General features: G+C 33.8%; 1 protein-coding gene across 2 annotated transcripts in view; it reads right to left on the bottom strand.

Moving 5' to 3' along the window:
• PSMD14 (proteasome 26S subunit, non-ATPase 14) overlaps window positions 1–23,147 on the bottom strand; it is a 106,997-nt gene that overhangs the window by 9,991 nt on the left and 73,859 nt on the right. For both annotated transcript variants that reach the window (XM_054478938.2, XM_063648245.1), the window contains 3 exons: window positions 16,319–16,426; window positions 10,679–10,753; window positions 6,671–6,796 (listed from right to left, as the gene is read on the bottom strand). In XM_054478938.2, the coding sequence (XP_054334913.1) occupies window positions 6,671–6,796; window positions 10,679–10,753; window positions 16,319–16,426 (309 nt within the window). The remainder of the gene's footprint in view (window positions 1–6,670; window positions 6,797–10,678; window positions 10,754–16,318; window positions 16,427–23,147) is intronic.

Below are 23,147 nucleotides of genomic sequence, written 5' to 3'. Positions count from 1 at the left end.
AAAGAAACATTCATGGCAATTGGGGAAATCATTACTTTTCACTGATACAACCTGAATAATAATAATAATAATAATAATAATAATAATAATGTCAAATGCATGATTTATTAAGTGGCCCTAAACAACATAGATGCTTCATAAATATTTCACAGAGAATTCAATTTCAAAATGTAATTACATGAAATAGAGATGAACAATAAAGATCATATATGTATGTGCACACATGCTTGTGTGTGTATATATATGTATATAAGAGAAACTGTAGTTAAGGTTGTTGGAAAAAATTTCTATGGCAGAATCTGATAGTCACCTTCTTAATGTCCATCTTCCCCTTCTTCTGCTGTAACATAACTCTGATTTTACTAAAGGTATCAATGACCCCAGCTAAAAGACCACATTGCACACACTGCATAAGCTTTCTTGCAGCTAGTTGTGTCCATTGAACTACGTTCTGCCAAATGAGATGTACAGGTGACCCTTGAACAAATGGGGATGAGGGTTATGGGTGCTAACCCGTCACAGGTGAAAATCTGTATGTCACTTTGACTCTCCTCAAACTTAACTATTAATAGCCTACTGTTGACTGAAAGCCTTACTGATAATATAAACAGTTAACACATATTTTGTATGTTATATACATTATATACTATATTGTTACAACAAAGTAAGCTAGAGAAAAGAATATGTTATTAGGAAAGGTGTAGGGAAAAGAAAATACATTTATAGTACCGTACTTATTTATCAATACAATAAGTTTACATTATCTGTTTACAAGGTGAATTGCCTGTCTGAAATGGCAGGCAACAGCAGCTGCAGACCTCAATCTATAGTACATATCAAGCAATTCAACTTTCTCAACTGAGAATGGTGCCATGTACATCTATGTATGTATACGTTTTGACAAATTTTTATTTTATAGTAGATTAGTGTACATTTTATGGTACCAAATGATAAAACAGACTAGTGTCTCCTATATTTTATGCGTTTGTGACATACCTTTTTTTTTTTTCAATATTTCTGGGCTGCCAGGTGCTATGGCTCATGCCTGTAATTCCAGCACTTTGGGAAGCCAAGGCAGGCAGATTGCTGGAGCCCAGGAGTTCAAGACCAGCCTAGGCAACATAGTGAACCCCATCTCTACAAAAAATTAGCCAGGCATGATGGCACATGCCTGTAGTCCCAGCTACTCGGGGGGCTGAGGCAGGAGGATTGCTTGAGCCCAAGAGGTGGAAGCTACAGTGAACCATGATCATGCTATTGCACTCCAGACTGAGTAACACAGTGAGACCTTGTCTTTAATAATAAAAATAATAATAATAATTCTGGGCTATGCAGTTTGTCTGAGGTTTTTTTCAAATTGTTGTACATCTCAAAAAAATTCTAATATATTTATGAGAAAAATCCATGTATAAGTGGCCCTATACAGTTCAAATCCATATAGTTCCAGGGCCGGTTGTAATCAGGAGTGCTGTGTGGAACTTATGGAAAGGATCCTGAAAGGAAACTGATTTATCCCCTTTTGCCCTTTCTTCTCTTCCTGTTGCATGAAACTCAGATGAGGTGGCTGAAGCTATTGCAATCACAATGAATCATGAGGTGACCTAAAGGAAGAAAGCCAACACAAGGAAAGCAGAGCAGAAAGATAGAAGGAACCTGGGTCTCTAATGTCTTTGAAGTTTTATATTGGACTTGAAATATGAGACATACCTTTCTACCTTGTTTAAGCCATTGTTATTTTGAGCTAACACAACCTTAGATCTAAGTATTACTTGTTTAACACAAAAACTGAAAATAATTCAGGCGTTACATAAAGTATAGGAGTCTCCTGCCTCACACACAGTTACCAACACAATATGTTGACATATATGCAAGATAAAGATACTTTTGAAAAAGGGAGAGAAGATAACGTGATAGGAATTATTTTAACATTGTAATACAATTTAATTTTGTACATCTAACAGCAGGTTGTAGATATTTCTCTAAGTTTTTGTGAAATTTTATTTTTCATAATAAATCCTTTAAAGAGAACATGTGGTTTAAAGAGTTATATGCACTTAAAACTGAAAGACGGCCTCCAAAAATGTATCAATTACTTTCCCACTAGTGGTATATTTTCCTAAAAATATTCTTTTTTATTTAAAAGGAAAAAATATTTTTCTACTTATTTTAACTTTTTTTGACTACTTAAAAAGGCTAGAACTTTTCCATGTTTATATATACCATTTGTCTTTTTCTTCAGTGAGTTTTCTCTTTTGCCAACTTATTTTAAAAAAATATTTTATAGGCAAAGACTACAAATTGGGTGCAGTGTATATACTGCTCAAGGGATGGGTGCACCAAAATCTCACAAATCGGCATTAAAGAACTTACTCATGGAACCAAACACCACTTGTTCCTCAATAACTTACAGAAATAAAAAACAAAAATAAAATAAATAATTTTATAGGAATTCTCTGAATATTATCATTTTTGGGTACTAGCTCACTCTGTGTTATAGGTAAAAATATTTTCTGCCATTGTGACTCATAACAAACACTCAGTAAATGTTAGTTGTTATTTTATGAAGATAAACTTCAATGTCACGTTATCAAATTTTTCAAAGCTCACATTAATATTCTTACTAGAATTATAGTAACTTTTGGGAAGCCTGACAGCAGCTTTACAATACTAACTCTTCCCATTTGGAAACATGGTATGTCCCAATTTATTTACAAATGTTTTTTGTTTTCTTCACATAAGTCATACACACTTATACATTTACATTTCTTGTGATGGTTAATTCCTGAATATTTTATAATTTTAGATGCTACTGTGAACTGATTTGCCTATTATATTTTTCGACTGTTTTCAGTTTATATAACTATGTTTACCACCTACGTAATTCTTGATTAAAACAGTTCTAAGAGTTTTCTAAGTTTATTCTCTTAGATTTTTATGTTTGATTACAAACACATTCTATCATATCCAAATAATAATCATCTTACCTGTTTTCCCCAATATTTATATCTGTTGTTTTTATCATATTGTACTACCAAATGAGATTTCTCCATTTAGTATAGCTACTGTATTAAACCAAATGTAATTGTATATTTACATATTTCATATGTAAGCATATAAAAGAAATATTCAAACTTTCTTTCAAGTTACTAAGTAGGTCAGTATTTCTACCTGAACAGTAAACTGTCAGATCTCCGAATTTATAGCACTACATGCTTGGAAAAAAAAAGTCAAATTTTTGTTTCTATGCTATTCTTAAAGTGTTCTTCACAATTCATTTTTTCACCTGCACATTCATTTACAAATATGTAATCAAACATTATCAAAATTAAAAAAAATAGCAGATGCATCTCGGCATGAATAAATTAGGAGACTTGGAGTAACAGAACTTTGGGTGTTGTGGTTCAGTAATTAGAAAAAATCAAATGACTAATAATAATCAAGCAGAATTTGTGTGGAATTCAGACTTGAAACTGAAAACTTGGGACGTAAGAATTTAATTATTCTCTAACCTTCTTTTACTTTAGGACCTAACTGGCATCCAACAGTAATTACCTTAGCTTAAAACACCAACCAATTAAAAAGAATACTATGAAGAATTGGTAGCATGGGCCTTTCTTTTTATATTTTAAGTGTTACTAAAAAAACCCACCGTATTTCTTTCAATCACAGAGGGAATTACATTCCCAAATTTGGACTCTTTCATATCACAGCTTACACATTGTTTTCATTTTATAACCAAACCTTACAAGTTTTTGAGTACTACAGAGATTTTTTAAAACTGTAAAATAGGAAAAACTTCTGTAGATGGGCAGCAGTAACCATAAATAGGTTATTTCCTGGCAGTAGTACCAATACAAATTTACTTAAACGTGTAATGTTAAAGAGAAATGAAAACCATTCCTACAGTCTGCTGAATAATTACTTAAGTCATAACTTTTTTAATTATAAAAGGTTAACTATTTAAAATATGGTGAGCGATTTATTTCTCTTTATCTAATCTCCACAGCATGAAAACGTATACTAGAAAGACAAGAAATACTTTCCCTACAATCTAGCACTAATGGGCATTTCCAGTTGAAACACTATAATCAGGGCATACTTTTCAAAGCCAACCCTAATTCTGCTGGGATTTCATTTGTATGGGCCCATCAACTTTATTTTAAAGCTTAGTTCTCTCAAAAGTCTTATTGCTACACTTGGTAAATTTTATACACTGTCTCTTGGATAAAATATTTTTTAAAGATGTATTTATTTTTAAAAGGGAAATACTACGTTTTGGTGTAATAACCAACAACAATCTTAACTATGATCTTGAAATCTTGAGCTCTAGCCTTCACCATTAATTCCTAGTCCCACATTCTAATTGCTTCCTTAAAAATAAACTCTTTACCTCCTTCCTCAATCCTTCCACTTCTACCTAAATTGAAAATGCTAATGGTACTACCATACTACTGGTCACCCAGGCAGGAAACTTTGAATTCCTCTTTGATTCCTCCTTCTTTCACTTCGTCTATCCAACCAGTGCCATGCTTTATTTATTTGCCTATTGGTACCTCCATTCCCACTGTTACCATGGTAATCCAGACTCTTTGTACCTTTTGTTTGGGTAATAGCAAGCTCCTCTTAAACAGACTCTCCATTTCAAATCTTCTCTTACAGTGTTCCTTCTATACTGTTGTGAAATCATGTTTCTAAAGTCAGGTTCTAAGCATATCATGCCTCTGATCAAAAATAACTCTTAGGCCAGGCACTGTGGCTCATTCCTGTAATCCCAGCACTTTGGGAGGCCAAGGCGGGTGGATCGCCTGAGGTCAGGAGTTTGAGACCAGCCATGGCCAACATGGTGAAACCCCGTCTCTACTAAAAGATATAAAAATTAGCTGGGTGTTGCAGCAGGCGCCTGTAATCCCAGCTACTTGGGAGGCTGAGGCAGGAGAATCTCTTGAACCCAGGAGACAGATGTTGCAGTGAGCTGAGATCGCCCCACTGCACTTGAGTCTGGGTGACAGAGCGAGATTCCATCTCAAAAAACAAACAAACAAACAAACAGAAACTCCTCAAAAAAACCTCTTATCCTGACATCCCAAGGGCTATTATTGGACTTCAAAAACTTTTTAAAACTTAATTCCCCACTGTTCACCCTCACGTTCTATGCATGCTAGCCAAGCATATTGTTTCTTAAACATGTCCTGTGTCTTTTTTTCTTCCCAACACCTCCCCAACCCACCCTGCTCCACCCAAACCTCACATTCCTGGTAACCACAATTCTACTCTCTACTTCTATGAGTTCAACTTTTTTAGATTCCACATGTAAGTGAGATGATGTGGTATTTGCTTTCAATGCCTGGCTTATTTCACTTAAAATAATGCCTTACAGGTTTATCCATGTTGTCATAAATGACAGGATTTCCTTTTTTTAATGGCCGAATAGTATTCCATTGTATGTATATCTATACACCACATTTTCTTTATTTGTCTGTTGATCGACACTTAGGTTGACTCCATATCTTGGGTACTACGAATAATGCTCCAATAAACATGGGAGTGCATACATCTCTTCAACATACTGATTTCATTTCCTTTGGATGTGCAACCAGTGGTGGGATTGCGGGATCTGTTCTATGCCTTTTCTATCTCCTAGCCCTTGCCTGTGATGTTTATTTTGCCTAGGGTAACATTTCTTTGTATGTTCAAGTCTTACTTATGCTTTAAGGCCTAGTTCGAATGTTGTTTATCTGTAAGACAGCAACCTGGGTGTTGGCCAGCTTGAAAGTCAGAGCCTATGAGCTCCTACAGGGCTTCCCATGGTCTTCTCTATGGTAGTGTTTCTCTAATGTCTAACTACAAGAGTAGACATTGGAGAGCTGGTTAAAGTGTAGATTTTGAGCCAGTAGGTCTGAAAGTCTGCATTTCTAACAAGATTCTAGGTGATGCTGATATAGCTGGTGTGTGGACAATCTGAATATGAAGGTGTTATGGTACAGACTGATTTTTAACTAATGCCCTGGTTATTTAGAAGCTTGTCTAACTGTTCCTGTTTTCCTATAAATAAAGCAAGGATCCATTTTCTATTATAACTTGTTTAAGAGATGTTCAATAAATATTTGTTAATATAACACTGCATAATGTATAAATGTGTATTTTAAAATTGTAGGTTTTCAACCCATTAATGAGTTGCAATCTATATGTATACATGTATGATATGCCTGGCACATTAGATTTTCAATAAATAATTATTAAATAATAGAAACATTCATAAAATAAATTAGACACAGCAAGTAGTAAGTGCTGTTAATTGTTATCTATATCCCCTTACTCCTTGTCCCTTTCAAGAAAAAAATACCCTAAATAATGAAGAGATTTCAAATGTGCAACTGTATTACATGGCCTACAACAGGAGTTGGCAAACTATAGCCCATGGGACCAATCTGGCTAGCTGCTTGTTTTAATAGATCCCAAACACATTCATTCTTTTACATATTGTGTATGGCTGCCTTTGCATTACAAAAGCAAGGGTGAGTAGTTGCAGACCAGATGAACTGCAAAGCAAATATTTACTATTTTATTTACAAAACAGGCTTCTCTATTTTTAATTACTTACACAATGCTTGGCATCTAATCATACGTATTCCAAAGATTATAAAGAAGAAATGGCGGAAGTAACTTTTACCTTATTGTAATTCTTGGCTAATTCCAACATCTCTTTTACCACTGATTCATTGTGTTTACAATGTTCACTGTAGTCCTGAAGTGTTAAACCTTCCATCCAACTCTTCTTATGCAAATTTAGCAACATCTAAAAAATAAAAGAAAAAGTAATTCTTTTTCTGCCTTGAGGATACCCCCTTCATTGTCTAGAGAAAAAAAACTTCAAAAAAAAACAAAACATTTTGACTTAATGGATTTAAGTTTAACTTTATTAATTCAAATGAACTCCAATTAGAATGATCCTATATTTATATTAATATAACTTAAGGAGTACTCCAACACCAAGGCCTTTGCATTTGCTGTCCTTCTACCTAGAAGGCTATTCTCATCTTTGCATAACTTACCTTCCTCTCTTCCTTACAGATAGATGTCTTCCCTAACAACAATATACCTAAAATAGTCACACTACACTACCTTAAACAAAATCTTTCTTCCCTTAACCTGCTGTATTACTTGTATAACGCTTACAAAGACCTGAAATTTTTGTTTACTTGTTTACTGCATTTCTTTCCCACTAAAGGGAAATCAAGAAGGCAGGGACTTTGCCCTATTCATTTCAAGATCACTAGGGTCTAGATTCTAGAACAATATCTAATAATAGCTCAATAAATATCTGATGAATGAATTAATGAAATTTATATTAAAAGTATCTCTAATTTTTCATATAGCCTAGCTTTCAAATGCCAAGATAACGAGATAAATGCCCCATTTACTGAGTGACCTTGTGTCAATCTTTCTGATCCTCAGTTTAGAGATCTATGAATTAAGGGACTTGTATTAGGTAATCTCAAAGTTTCCTTCAAATTCTGGTATTCCATCTATAATTTTTAAAACTTAAAACTTCCTTATTGTCAGGATGAAAAGCCATGAAGCTGAGAATAAAAGATTTATCTAGGCCGGGCACAGTGGCTCATGCCTGTAATCCCAGCACTTTGGGAAGTCAAGGTGGGCGAATCAGTTGAGGTCAGGAATTCGAGACCAGCCTGGTTAAAATGGTGAAAGCCCGTCGCTACTAAAAACACAAAAATTAGCTGGGTGTGGTGGCAGATGCCTGTAATCTCAGCTACTTAGGAGGCTGAGGCAGAAGAATCACTTGGACCCTGGGAGATGGAGGTTGCAGTGAGCTGAGGTCACGCCACTACACCCCAGCCTGGGTGACAGAGTGAGTGAGACTCCAAAAAAAAAAAAAAAAAATTATCTAGTGTGCAATCACACCAGCAAATTGGGGTTGGATCCTATATCAGTGATCATGAAACTAAACTAAACACCTTAGTTCAATGTTTCTCAAATTGGACTTACAGTTCTGAGTACTTATTCTTAGATGTTCCTAAGTTTTCAAGTTTATATTTTAAGACGGTTTTTCTTAAAGTCCTACCCTACAAATTTTCTTCAATTGAGGACTATCATTAAATAAGAAGTTTTTTCCCTTTGGATGATTCACAAAATTGTGAAAAATAAAAGACAAAAAATGATGTTTATAAAATGACTGTTGTTTTGTCAATAGAACCATTATACTTTAAATGAGATCCCTGAGCCATAAGAATCTGAAGATGTACTTGAAGGTATATGGGGGTTTAGTTTAGAAAAATTATCTTACTTGCTTAGAAGTTTACAGCTATCTGTGGTACAAATTTTATCTTACATTGGAAAATAAGCTGCCTGTCAAAATCACCTATAAGGTTTTTGAAGATACAAAACTCCTCCATTCCCTTCCTTTGGCTCCAAGGTCACTAATTCTCCCATTTTCTCCCATGGCTCCAGGGGCAAGGACAGTATGCCAAAAAAAATTAGGAAAACCCTCCACAGATGATTTCAGTTTCTTTGATTCCTTCCTAGCTTCTCCACTGATACTGTTCTAGAAAATACATGTTTGGGAAATGTGGGTGCTGCTACAACTACCTATGCTATACAGCTACCTATAATTAAGTGTTGAGACTTAGATTTCCCTACCACTTCAAAAGCAAACAAAGACAGTTCCCAAGGAGCAACAGGATATTCCTATCAAACCTGGACAAGGATTCCCTTGCGACCCTCGAGTAAGGCTGGGGGTTAAGTAAACAAGTTGTCTGGATAAGAGTAAAGACAGAGCTTTTGTTACCAAGAAGGCAGTTTAACAGCTAAACTGAGCTATTAAGAACATAAATATAACATTAAGTAATTTATGTAAGTGCTTATATATTTGCTTTTTATGCCAAGGAAAATGGCTAAGTTTATGAGATACTCCCCAAAAAAAGAGAAAGAAAAATTGATGTAATTAGCTAGACATTTCCAAATAGATGGGTGTCAGATATCAGTTTGATAAAATATTTATATTCTGAATGAATTTTGTTTGTCCCTGAATGGTGCCATTTTTCACAGACTGTACTCATTCCATGTAAACTTAAAAATAAGTGTTAAAAATATACTTAAAGTAATCAACTAAATCTATCACAGCAGAAGTAAACTGTGGTACACAGGCAGGCAATTAGAAGAGAGCGTTATAGGATCCCCTCGGGCCAAGGGGGAAGTGGTCCCCCACTCCCCTCACTCATCACATGCTCAAGCACTGGGCCCTTCAAGATGAGTTTATGAGTGGATATGGCCTTTTTAAAACTCTAGTTTATCAAACTTAAAAAAACAAAATTAGAATTCTTATTTCAAAGAAAATCTTATATTGTACATCCTCCCCCCCAGTATATAGATTAGAGAGCCCAACTCACTCCATCCGCCACTTGCCATGTACCAGAATCCCCTACTAAGACACCTTGGTGAGAAACAGTTTGGGCTAGATAGAATGATCTTATTTGCTACTGATTACTTATCACTTTCTGACTTGAGAGCGGTTTCACTAACCAAAACTTACTGGCTATCAATCAACAGTAAACTCAGTGTTCTTTTAAAAAATGCTTTTAACTTTCCCAGAGAGAAATACAAGAAACTAATTAGGTGGATGACTAATTGTAATAGTAAAGGGGGGAAAGTGGTTCAGATTGTAATATCAAAAAACAACAGGCAGATTTAAATACTTGGCATTAGTTGAGAGAAAAATTGTACTAGAAATAATCCTAAAATAGAAACAAATGAGAATGCTAATTCATCAAAATGTCAGGTAATGTTAAAAACTAATCAAACTTGAAAACTGGTATAAAATGGGATCAGAATCTAGTACAAATTATCTGAAAACCCTAAAACTGTTTCCCTTTGACTCACGCTTAGTTTTCTTTAGAGTAAACATGGTATGTTTTCTAAAAGCACTAGGCTGGGTGCAATGGCTCATGCTAGTGCAATGGCTCATGCTAATGATTGCAGCACTTTAGAAGGCTGAGGTGAGAGGATCACTTGAGCACAGGAGTTCAAGACCAACCTGAGCAACAAAGCAAGACTCCATTTCTACCTCCCACCCACCACCCAAAAAATAGCCAGGTGTGGTGGTGCATGCCTATAGTCCCAGCTACTCGGGAGGCTGTAGAGTGAGGATCCCTTGAGCCTAGAAGTTCGAGGCTGCAGCGTGCCATGATCACACCATTGCACTCTAGTCTGGGAGACAGAGCAAGACCCTACTATCTCTTAAAACAAACAAACAAACAAAAAGCACTACACAACTGCAATTTAAGTTATTCCTCTCAAGTTTACAGAGAAATATATTACTAATTTAATTACAAAAGGCCTTTTTATTAAAGAAGATAAGTTAATCAGAAAAATCACAGAACTAAAAGAAATATTTTTATGACTTATCATAAAACCAAAGTGGAACGTTTGATTTATTTCCTACTTCCTCTCCCACTTCAGCACCTACCAATAAGGTAAAATATGTCTTTAAATAATCTAATAAAATATTCCCTTATTTTGTGCTGCAATTCATCAATAATGGAATAATATTTGGAAACACTGAAAGAGGTCAAAAATTCGAATTTAAATCACATACCAGGTAATAGTTTAAATGGTTTGAAAAAGATTTTTTTCCTCCTATAAGATAAAAATTTAAACTTACCTTCTGTTCCAGTTCATTTTTCCGATAGTTAATAGTAATGGAGTAATAATGTCTGTTTAGTCCATGAATTAATGCCTATATAGATAAATGATTTTAAAAAGGACAAATTAATATTTTTCACCTAATAAAAATGTTTGAAACTGTTGATATATTCTTACATAATACCTGTACCATCCTCTAATAAAGGCATTTTATTTTAAGTAAATTAAGATGAAATTAAACTATTTTTCTTAGCTACAAGTTTAAAACTAAGGTTTAGAGGAATGGGTTACACATTCTTCAAAGCATGATATGGAGGAGCACAAATTAAGCAGTTTCAGTAGCCTTGCTCAATCAGAGATAAGGTTTGATCTTATCATAAGCTAAGTTTATAAATCATTCATAATTTATTAAATCTAACTTTATGATATCTAGGGGGCTCATGGGTATTTCAAATGAAAAGCCTAAAAAGCCACAATAACACTGTTTCTTTACCCACATTAATCTGTTTCTTTACCGACATTAATCTGGAATTCCCCTTTTCCTAATTCGGTTTTGATTGATTCAAATAATTATGTTATGCATGTCTCCAAATTAACTATGTGGATTTTGGTCTTTACTGGGTCTGTCTAGCTCATGCTCTTATCCAGTGACATGCAATCTCACTAACCAGAATTTTTTTTCACCTCACTCTATCTCCAAGGTGAACAGGCCAATCATAATAAAATCTTAAGCTAATGGCATGGCTTTATTAAGAAACAATAATCCTGGATGTCCTGAAATCAATTCACAACTGCCCCCATATCTAACTCTGACAACATCAAGTGTTCAAATGAGGTTCAACAGTACTCTGGTGGACCTAAAGGACCCTCTGGCAGCCTAGAAAAACATGAAAGTCAGAAATAAACCTTTAGGGATATTTTTAACAAGTATAAAAACAAAAAGGACTTTGGGGTTAACCCTCAGGAATCTAAAGAGAAAAACTAACCAAAATAACCACCACTTCTCTAACTAATAGACTTTTACAATGTAGGTCTTAAGATGTCACTGAGGTAGAGGAAGAAGGGGTAAAGAAGAGAACATTTAATGAGCAGCTAGTATCTGCTTTACACATTACATCTTCTAATCTTCATAGTACTGTAAGGTAGGGCAATTCAATTTGTATTTTGACAGATGAAAATAAAATGCAGGGTCGAGCTCAGTGGCTTAAGCCTGTAATCCCAGCACTCTGGGAGGCTGAGGCAGGAGAATCACTTAAGCCCAAGAGTTCAAGACCAGCCTGGACAACATAGCAAGACCCCATCTCTAAAAAAAAAAAAAAAAAAGAAAAGAAAGAAAATAAGACAAAAATATTAATTTGTCCAAGTTTATAGCTAGTAAAAGGCTAGATGGGGATCTGAACCTAGGTCATTCTGATTCCATAGCCTATGTTCTTTCTAACATACTATGCTATAATACAGGTCAGGAAATTCTTGGATTAAGTCTATGTACTTTAAGGATCAGGATGAAACAAAGCATTATGTTAATTTTTAAGCTTTGCTAGCAAAAATCACTCCAATGAGTATTAAAATATTTAGATGAATACTTGAACAATAGATTCTTATTTTACCAATGTCTGTTATAAAAGTGAGCTATGAAATTCCATAGGAAGCAGTGACTGATTGTAAACTACCAAGAGTATATATTAAATCCTTATTCATTTCAATAATCATCAGGAGCAATGAATTAAATTTTAGTGCATAAAAATGCTATACTGTACAGATCAAAAAGTAGAAGTGATCAGGGCTTCCTTTAATCTGTGCTCATATTCGTGTACATTCGGAGGTGAATCAGCCTGGTAGAGAATTAGAAAAAGGTGCTCAGTCCTCTAAGCAGACATAGTCTGGTGTAGAGAGTGGAGCTTGACCTGGAAGCTCCCTCATCCAAGCACATTTGCGCAATGCACTCACTAATTGCACAACCCTACATGGTGGTCATAAAGCTAGTAACTGCTGTAGCCATTACATACAGAAGCCAGTTAATGGACCCACAGATACTAGGCCCTATATTTTTGAGACTAACTGTACTAATGAAATATTAACTGGTGTCTGAAGGCACAATCTACTTGATTTTCAATTACATTATATAGATAAAAGCATTAAAACTAACACAGCATGAAAGATCAGCAGGTATAACAATAACAAAACAAAGGTAAGTTTAAATCAAATGATATCCTCAAGTAGTCTTTCAATTTAACTTACTCACCTGCTGTGTGCCCCCAGTGCCTTCCTCCCAAATCATAAAGTCAACCGGCCATGTCCTTTTTGGGTTCATGTAGAACTACATACGACCAACTGACTTATGATTTTACCTCTATGCACTCACTGCTGTGGAAAAGCAGGTGCATTATAAAACACATGGCTTACGGATTATATATAAGCTATTCATGGGTTCCTGATAAGTTTTTAAAAGTTTTCATGCTCCTTAAAAAGGTGTGCTTGGATCTAAAGACAAATTTGTTTGCCTTAATTTATTTTATATTGATAAACTGAAAATACGGTGGTAACTGATATCCTTTAAATCACATTCTAAAATGAAGCTTTTTGAATATAAATAGAATAACTGAAAAGAAACAAAATGTGTTTTGTGGTTCCCTCTACAGTGGAGAGCTGAGTTGCAGAAGGCAAAAGAGGCAGGGAGAGTTTTTGCTAAATGACTTTGTACTTTAAATTTTTTTTAACTGTATATATATTATCTATGCCAAAATTAATTAATTAAATTTCCAATGATAATGTAAAAGAATGAAGCAATCTGGTTATGAGTACTAGTTCCTACATTACCTCACTGGATTACCTGGGCAACTCAACTTTATGGGCCTCAGGTTTCCTCATGTACTAAATGACTACAATGGCTCCTTTCTAGTGCAATTGTTTTATAACTTATATGTTCAGTAATTACTGAAACAATGTTTTCCAAATAGCTTAACTCTATTAAACAATGCAACTGTACTCAAGACTATACTTAGAGGCTCTTAGCCTTAGCACATGCATCTATGCATCAATATTTACTAAATTTCCATGAGACTGACTACCAATCTTCAAATTTACTGTGACACTTAAGAATCCAAAATGTCACTGAACAGTTTATAATGGAATAGTTTAAAAAATTTAGTTACTAAAATAAATGCTTGTTAACTCTCAATTCTAAACATTTGAAAGTAATAGCCAAATGTTCCAAGTGCAAAATAAAAATAATATACATTATCATATATTAATATAAAAGCCTAGAGTATAGGCATTATACCTTCTCCTCTCTATCAGGATTATTAGTGGCTTCTATTATATAAAACATGAAAGTGAAAATAACCTTTGTCTCTTAGCTTATTTCAACACTGTGAAGTAGTACTTTAAAAATAACATTTTCTAAAAGCAATATATGTTTCACTGTAAAAAAATTTAAGAAATATGGACAAGGAAAGACAAAAAAAAAACTCATAATTCTACCATCCAAAGGTAACCAATGCTAATATCCTGGTATAAATATATAGGCACCATCTATAAAATATACACTTGCAGAATGGAGAACTGATATATTCTGTTTTATAATCTTTTCTTATTTAACATATTTGAACTTTCCCCAAATTATTAAATAGCAGTCTACAGTGAATCATAATTTTTCTCTACTACTAAGTAAAAGAGTAAAAAAAAAATCTGTTAGAAAATCATTAGTGACCGCCAGCATGTGAGCTGATGGCTGTTATCAGACTTTTATCCCTACTACTTGAAAGCTGGTTTAGGAGCAAGGCCCCTCTTAACACCAGCTAACTTCCCCTTCAAAATAAAAGGCATGGCATTTCTGAAAGGCTTCTGATCCCAGAGTTAAAGATTCTGCTAACATAAAATAAAATTCCATTACAGATATTACCATTCCCTTCAGGCTCTTCTGGGTTGCTTTCTAGCTTGTCTTAGAAAAATAAGAAAGTGTATTAAGGTGTGGCTTTGTTCTGTCACTTGTTGGCTTGGTCCCATTTGTGTGTTTTAGTATTGAAATTGTCTTAAAACTGTAGAGCACCCAGATAGGTGTCATTCTGATGGGCGCTATATAAACTGTGAAATAAATATATTTACAGGTTCTAACTGGAAGGCAAAACAAACTAAAATGAAAGGAAAAATAATGATGCTGTAGTTGTTACATACACATGTTGTTTAACACAGGTTTGGAACCTGCTTTATAAGGTGCACTTTAAATTACAGGCTATAAGGTAAGATTAAAAAATACAAACTGGACTGGTATAGAAAAACACGTTATTAATATTGATTAGTCGATTTTTAAGGTTAAAAAGCAGTGCTTTAATTTTAAAAAAGAAATCTCCAACAGGTGGTGAGTGACTTGCAATTAGTAAAAACTTCCGGCAGAAACATACCATGTAGTAATCACAATGATCTTGGCTTGTGAGATGCTACTTAACCTTTTGCAATAAATAATGAAGCAGTATGATGCTACCGGAGTTTATAAGAAAGGTCATTATCAAGGCTAAACAGGTCCGACAATATATTCTCTTGGAACATGCAAGTACAGGCTTGTCTGTACCCAATCAAAACCACTGGTAGCTTATTTCATACTCATTATACTTTGCAGTTTTCCTTGACTTGCATTTTTTTTCTTTTTTCAAATCAACACACCTCAGTCTTTTAAAACAAAACACTTCACTTTGATGAAGATTTCGGATGAGTGACTGCCCCAAAATTAAGCATTTAAAAGTATAAAGTTATCAAAGTATAACCAAGGCTTAACCATGGTTAAATGTCAAAGCCACAACTCCCCAAAGACAACCTCATGACAGAGCAAGGTTTCAGAAGAGAGCAGCAATAGCTACTATAGTGTCTTTGTTTTATGTATTCTACTTAACCAAACATGGTATTTCTGTCCTTTTAATTAATCTTTAGAGAAGTAATTAACTAGATAGACACAGACTGTGGTGCATTTAAAAACACATTTAAAATAATTTTTGCAGACAATAAAGATTTGTATAAATCTTTATACATGTGAATGTATAAAGAAAACATGTGAATGATACAAAGAAAACAATCACTCAAGAGGATATTAAGTGTCTGAATACTAGTAACTGCAATTAATGGTAATTGATTATCACAATAAAAAACAAGACATAAACTCTCATCACAAGTAACATATGGATGTCTTTTACAGGATTTATTTTAAAGGTGGGTTTTTTAAAGAAGAAAATTTTAAGTATATTTAAGAATTATTTCTAGGGATATCTTAAAATATACAGCAATTTCTCCATTGTTTTCTGCTATGAAAAATACCTACTAATCAAGCAATGATAATAGTTACATCCTTCACCGGAAACTCCTATTGGTCCTTCTCTATAATGTTAACCATGCAAAGCCAGAATGCTTTCAAGATAAAAGATCTACTATGCTCCCAAAAAGGGTGTCTTCAAATATGATAGGAAAATTTAAAGATCCCATTAAAAACTGACTCACATATGAGCAAATCTAACTTTTACAACAATATTGCCACAATTCTCTTTTAAAACAAAAGAAAAATTAATTTGCAAGCAAATTAAAATGCTAAGAATTAGAACTTAAAAAGACTACTTATAGCAGGCTTTTAAAATTTAAAACAGAGTTTTAACACATTATCAAATATAGGCAATACCTGGATAGATGGCTTGTTTAAGTGACCCAGATTCGAAGTTGTTTGTCTTGGTTCATGTCCTAAGACCATCATATTAGCATTGATCAATCTGAAGGCATCAATAACAACCTGTAAAAACAAGGTGTCAAGTCAATTTTTTTTTTTAAAAGCAAGTGATAATGCCAAGCAACAGTGGACAAGGCATGATCAACGTGCATCTGTTTCTGGACTATATCCAGAAAATCATTTAATTATAATATTAATAAAAAAGAACCTCCTGCTGACTGTGCCATCAGCACACCACCCTCTATCTTGTAATGTAAGGTGACACCAATTATTGCAATTTTCATGAAGCAGTAAAGAAAAAAATTAACTTTGCATCTTTATTATTGAAATATGTCATTACTAAACTTACACCAAACAGCCTTCACTGGTGTGCATATGTTTGTCACCTAAATTTTACCTAATCAAAATGAATGACAGAGAAACTAAAACTGAAAGTGAGCACAAGTTAAGGGACCACATCTAAAGCCCAGCCCTGTCACATCAATTACACCACCACAGTACTTGAAATGACAACAAAATTACAGCCAGCAAGGCACTTGCCCACGTATTCTCTTCTAGTCAGATACCTTTTACTTCTTGTGACTATGAAAGACTTTATACCTTGTCTGATGGCCTTAAATGTCCAAGCCACTGTCAAGTATAAAAGGCACAATATAAAAAAACCAAGGTCATCCATGCTTTAAGCCAAGAACATGGTATGGAATGATATGGTCCTAAATTCATGGTAAAGATATTACAATAGGTATATTCTTTTTGTGTGTACAGAAATACTTCAAATTCTTCTATGATACAATAACATCTGTTAGCTCTTACATATAAAGAGATTAACAAGAATCACAGACTTGCTAAAGCTTTTCAACACTAAAGTTTTATGTAAAGTCATGTGACTTTAAGACAGATTGCCACTTTAAGGGAATTTAACTCAATCGATTTATCACATGAAACAATCTTAAAGCAAGATGATATAGTAAGTAACAGAGTATTTCTATATTTTGCCTTTAAAAGTGCTGAACGATTAAGATTTATCAATGTTTTAAAAGCTGTGTCAACTAGATTTGTTCTTATTTGTACAATTATTACTTGAGGATATTAAGAGATTAAAAATAGTTAAGCCAACCAAATCTAATCAAGTCTGAAAATTCTGTTTGTAATAAGTATTACTGTATGCTGTATGCTAAAGAACAAGATTTAAAGAAAGAAAATCACCCTTTGTAAAAGATTGCTAAGATGGGTCCAAAGACAATAACAAAAAATACAAACCTAGACTAAAACATGATGACAAGTGAATCAGTCTAAGCTTCTGTCTACTCATTCGGCCTACCATATCAACTCTGAATTTTACTTTTATTTTGAACAGTTAACATTTTCCCAAAGATTCATTCCTCTTGCATCAAAATAAAGCCAAGTATCCCCAGAACATGAATTAATAGTTTGTGAAAACTTTCTTCTTTTTATACAATAACCTTAATCCACACTTAACTTTCATGTTTATATATAAATAAATATGGCCTACATGCTTATACTTAAAATTTTTTTCTAAACATATTCTCTTTTTTTAAAAAAGCAATAAAAACAAGTACTATCACACATATTTTAGTCAGATGTTATCATAAATAACTTCAAACAGTTGTTAAAAATATAGAAGTAAAATTTTCTCACACTCATACTAAAAAAGAACATAAAATAAGATAAAGTTAAAATGTTGGCAAAGGAGGAAGAAGGTGACCATTTTCCAAGATAGGTATATAACTTAAATACAAAATTAAGAATTGCCACCCTAACTATTAACGGTAAATATTTAAGAGCAAAGCATCATTTTGGTCCATTTCAAGATTTCAGTAAATTCATTTGTGAGAGGGAGAAAAAGCTACTACAAAATTATGAAAATTTCATTATATATCACAACAAAATTCCTATATACTTTTTTATACTGAATGCTTTCAAACTAAAACAGCAGACAGTTATTTTACTTGTAGAAGTCTGTATTATTTCTCTGAAATATTATAAGCAGGTGTGAAACTTCATAAAAAGGAAATGAAAATACCAGTTAAGTAGATATCATGATCTGTTAAAAACAAATTTTTTAAATTTTCTTAAGAAACTAAGAGAAAAATTCAAGAACTTAATAAAATGACATGCTTTCATTGACAATTCCTGAGTAGCAATGATGGCCTATAGAAAATGACTACTTTACACTAAGATTAAAGGAATTTGCTGCCATCACTATAGCAACTGTCTTAAGGAAACTAACATGTTCAACAACCTGCAGACCAAAATTAGATTTAGTATGCAATAAAATATAAACATGGCAATATAGTCTACATTTTAATTTTTGTATAATTTTATAATTGCTTTTTGCGCTGTGAAAATCAGTGGATTTATCCTTTAGAGCAACCTATCAAAATAGACTCATTAATGTCCAGTGCGCTAATGAGCAATGGGTGAAGAAGGTGTTAATTATGCCACCGTAAGATTAAAAAAAAAAAAAAAAAAAGCCCTAGTGAGCACTCGATGGTGTGTATAAGCTGAAAGCGTTTCTCCATGTTTGTGTATTTACAGCATGATGCAATAGAATGACAGCAAAATGGTCACTCCATGGTTAAGAACAGAAATCTTAGATATAACACACTGAACAAATTAACTCCCAAGAATTAATTAATGTATGGGTGGGTAGGGGAAATAATCCATTTTTTGAGCTCTCTGAATTTTCTAAACAGTTCATTTTGAAGTATATAGACATTAAATTAGTTCAGTTTATATCTTATAAACTCAAACAGTAATTTAACCAAAAAACTTTACACAAAAACTATCTCCTTAATATATAATAACAAAAACCTCTGAGCTAAAGTATGAAGAATATTTTCAGGAATATGATGCTAGACTTTGAAAAATTCCTTTCCATGCTTAAGGCCTACACACTACATTGAATCTCTATTCACCCGCCTGACCATTTAATTTTTTCTGGTACAAGTGCCTTGAGACTTTTCAGAGGTCACTGCAACAGTAGACAGCTTATAACAAAACCATTAGCAGTTTGGCTAGCTTAGGGAAACCTCTTACTTTCCTTTTTTGTTTATTATCACTGCATGAATCTGCAGCATATGATAGTTTATAATTTCTCAGGCTTGTTAAATTCATGTTAAAGGTCTGTTTTCTTGTTGAATAAATTTTGTTCATATAATGCTGCCTATTTCATACACTCAGTCTTTAATAGCACCTTTGGTCTATGCGCAACTCACAGATCAAAACAGAGGACTAAAATAGGGGTTGATGATGCTATTTACATGTGTGATTCCTGCTGTCTTCTTGTTAGTAGCTTTAATATAATAGAAGACCTTGTCTGTTTTGTAATTAACACATCTTTACTGGAGAGATATTTGGAAGTGATTGCTGTGAATATACTGGTTAGTAAAATAAACACAATCACACACCACTTTCTGTTATCAGACAAATTTGTGAATTGTACACATTATACTCCAGATCAACAAACTGTGATATAACAGCCAAGTAGAAGACACATATTTATATAACCCTTTATTTTTCTGAAAATATGTATTCACTCTGACCTTGCAAATATAATTAGCTTGTGGGATGTGCAGATTTCAGTACCATGGTTGCTTTACTAATTGCAACTCTTGGAAATAGATACTAAATATTTGGAAGCTGCCAATACAAAATAAAAACTGCATGTTTTTTGTACATCTGTCTTAGATTATAAAAGCAAAATAGTTTTAGAAACAATACTGAGTTCCGTATTTATTCCAAGCATGCCCAAGGGTCAAGGATCTATCATTTCATTTTAATGATAAATCTGGTTTATTACTTAAAACTCAATTTAATCCATAATTTTTTGGCTTCTTTCATGAGTAGAATACAGTTCATCCAATATGCTATTTATTTTAAAATTCATGTTTTCATATCAACTGCTAGGTCACTGAAAGACTAGACTAAATTTCTAAAGCACCAATCTATAGTTCCCAATTTTTACATCCGAAGGAAGCTATTTTTAAGCAAAGCTCTTCAAATTAGTTTAATACAAAGGTGTTTTAAAGAAAAATACGCAAACACTTCTGGCAGTAGCTGTAATTTTTTTCTCTCTCTCTTTTCAGTAGTTGCCTTTGGTCCAGTTGCACTTATATTACAGTCAGTGACTATGGGTATTTACACAGAGTAGAAGTAATGTTTTAAGAATTTATAATGCATTTATTTTCTTGAGCTTAAAAATGAAGCAATCAGAATCTTCCATAACCTCAGGTCAGCTCACTATATATATATGTATTATATAGGTATACCTATATATTATATATAATAAAAATTATTCAGTTCATCATATATGGGTGAACATAAGTGATGAATGAAATAATTTTTAAAATCTTGAAAAAAATTTTAAGACCTCAAAATCAATGTCAAACACTAAAAAGAAAAAAGTAAAAATTCAGTTACTAGTTAGATTACATATTTTAAAACATAAAACCATCACTATATAAAGTAAATCTCTAAATGATTATAAAAATGAAAGGTGTGGAAAGAAAGGCAACACTCAACCCATATCAAATACTCTTTATCACCTAGAAATGACCTGTTATCAACTGCTTAGTTTGTTTCTAGATTCTTTAAAAATTAACAGTGCATGTGACCTGGGAAGTACTGCTGGGGTTTGTGACCATTTCGTTACTTCTGCTGCCATGCACTGCCAGACATCTATAAGAGAAAAACATCTTATGTCTCTTGTAAGCCCACAGCATAAAAAATTCAGAGAAATCTTACTTTTTATGCCATTTCCAATGAAAAGCACTAAGAACTAAAACTGACTCATGCCAAATGCATATCACTGAATTGCTGTGATTTCTTAGTCTCAAGTTTGCAACACGGAAATTATTTATAAAATGTCAATTTTAGCTCTGGAAAAGAAATTCCTATGTGTATGTACATTTTCTTTCTTCATCCTTGGAGAATTGCTTACTGTAGCTAGAGATCTGTAGTACAACTTCAGTATATTGGGAGAAAAGGGGGATGGGGTATAACTTGCATAATTTACTTTTTTTGACAAGTGAAGACATGCATCAAAATTCAAAGAGTAAATCCACAAGTTTTGAACATATATGCTTTAATGAAAACAAATCGATCTTTAGAAACTAGTATGGTAAAAGGTAATTAGACATTTTTAGATTCATGAAACACTGGGAAAAGAATTTACTTAAGTTATAATAAAAATAAAGTTTCACAGAATTTTTTTCAACATATGCATGTAGTCAGTATGGTGTAGAGGTTTAAATGCTTGAGGCACTCTGGAGTCAATCCTGCCTAAGTTAGAATTCTGGGTCTATCACTTACTAGCTAAGGGACCTCAAACAAGTTATTTAACCCTTCAATTTCTCCATTTGCTCATGAATGACGATGCCTCATAGACTTGGTAATAAAATAATATATGTGTTTCTGCCACTATAGTTTTCAGTGTTAGTAACTGGGGCACTGATGGAGTTGCCCAGCTCAGCTCTTTCAACAGAACCTGCTGTGGAGCACATGACTGACTCACAACCTCCAGCTTTTACACCTTTGGATCCACTGGGCATTCACACCAGGTCATACTTCTCCTGGGCAGCTCCCAGCCAACAACGGAACACAGCAGTGGTACTAGAACCTAGCCATTCCTGCCAAATAAGGGATTCCTCTAAAGGCTAATTTTGGCTCAAGGACTCCCCAGCAGCCTGGCTGAAATTTTCTGAGCACTAGCGGCAGTCTGTGGCTCTTCTACCCAATCTACCTTCACTTTCTCCTTTGCAGGGTCAAACCTTCACTGCTGTCTGAAGGCTCTCCCCTTTCTCCAACATGGGTGTCTCCCCCAATAAATCTCTTGCATGTCGAATTTCATTTTGGCATCTGATCCACAGAAGACCCAAACTGATACAGTTAACAAAGCAGAGTACTGCTATCATGAAGAGTGTTAAAATTGGAAAAAAGTTACCTAAAAATCGTTATAACTATAAATTTTGCATCAAGAGACACCTGACATATAAAAAATTAGGAAATTAGAGAGTGACGCTTTAAGATGTATTTCCTTAGGGAAATTCCTAATTACAATAAGAAAGTGTATAGTTGTACTGAAGGTTATTATCTCTCTTTTAAAAATGACTGAATATGCCTAGAATCTTGATACTACTCCTGCATGATCGGTGTTTCTAGACTCACAAGTGACAAACAGTGAGCTTAAAATTGAACTCCTCAGGGGACTACTAATAAGCTACAAGAGACTATCACCTATGGGTCACTAGTCTGATATCAACTTAAGAGTGTCAATTCTATCTAGTGGCTACTCAGCCTACATAAAATGGAACCAGTGACTTCAGATCCCTTTCTAGTGGAAAAATTAAAACAACTGGTTTGCCTGTTGGCAATTCCATATAAAGCAAAGGAATAAAGGGCCCTAGAGAACACAGATGGGCTCAACTTTGTTAGCATGGCCGTAGAGCATGTGGATGAGAATAAAGGACCTATATACATTGCTTGTGCTGCAACACCACATTCAAAGAAAAATACGAAGTATATCCACTGGACTACTATCTCTCAATAGGCAAAGGCATTTTAGTAGGAAAAATATGTAAAGGCCAATTACTTTGCTGTGTATCACTTTTGTGTATTTTTATTTTGCTTATCAATTAAATACTATATAGAAATTATCTTGCTAATCCTCTCAACAACCAAGTGTAGGTATTAATATTATCAATTTATGGATGAGGAAACTGCAGTGTAGAGAATTTAAGTCAATTAAATGAAATGACACAAC

This window comes from Pongo pygmaeus, chromosome 11 (assembly GCF_028885625.2).
Source record: "Pongo pygmaeus isolate AG05252 chromosome 11, NHGRI_mPonPyg2-v2.0_pri, whole genome shotgun sequence".
Lineage (NCBI taxonomy): Eukaryota > Metazoa > Chordata > Mammalia > Primates > Hominidae > Pongo > Pongo pygmaeus.
The sequence above is the reverse complement of the archived record's forward strand: the minus strand, read 5'-3'. Positions and strand labels throughout refer to the sequence as shown.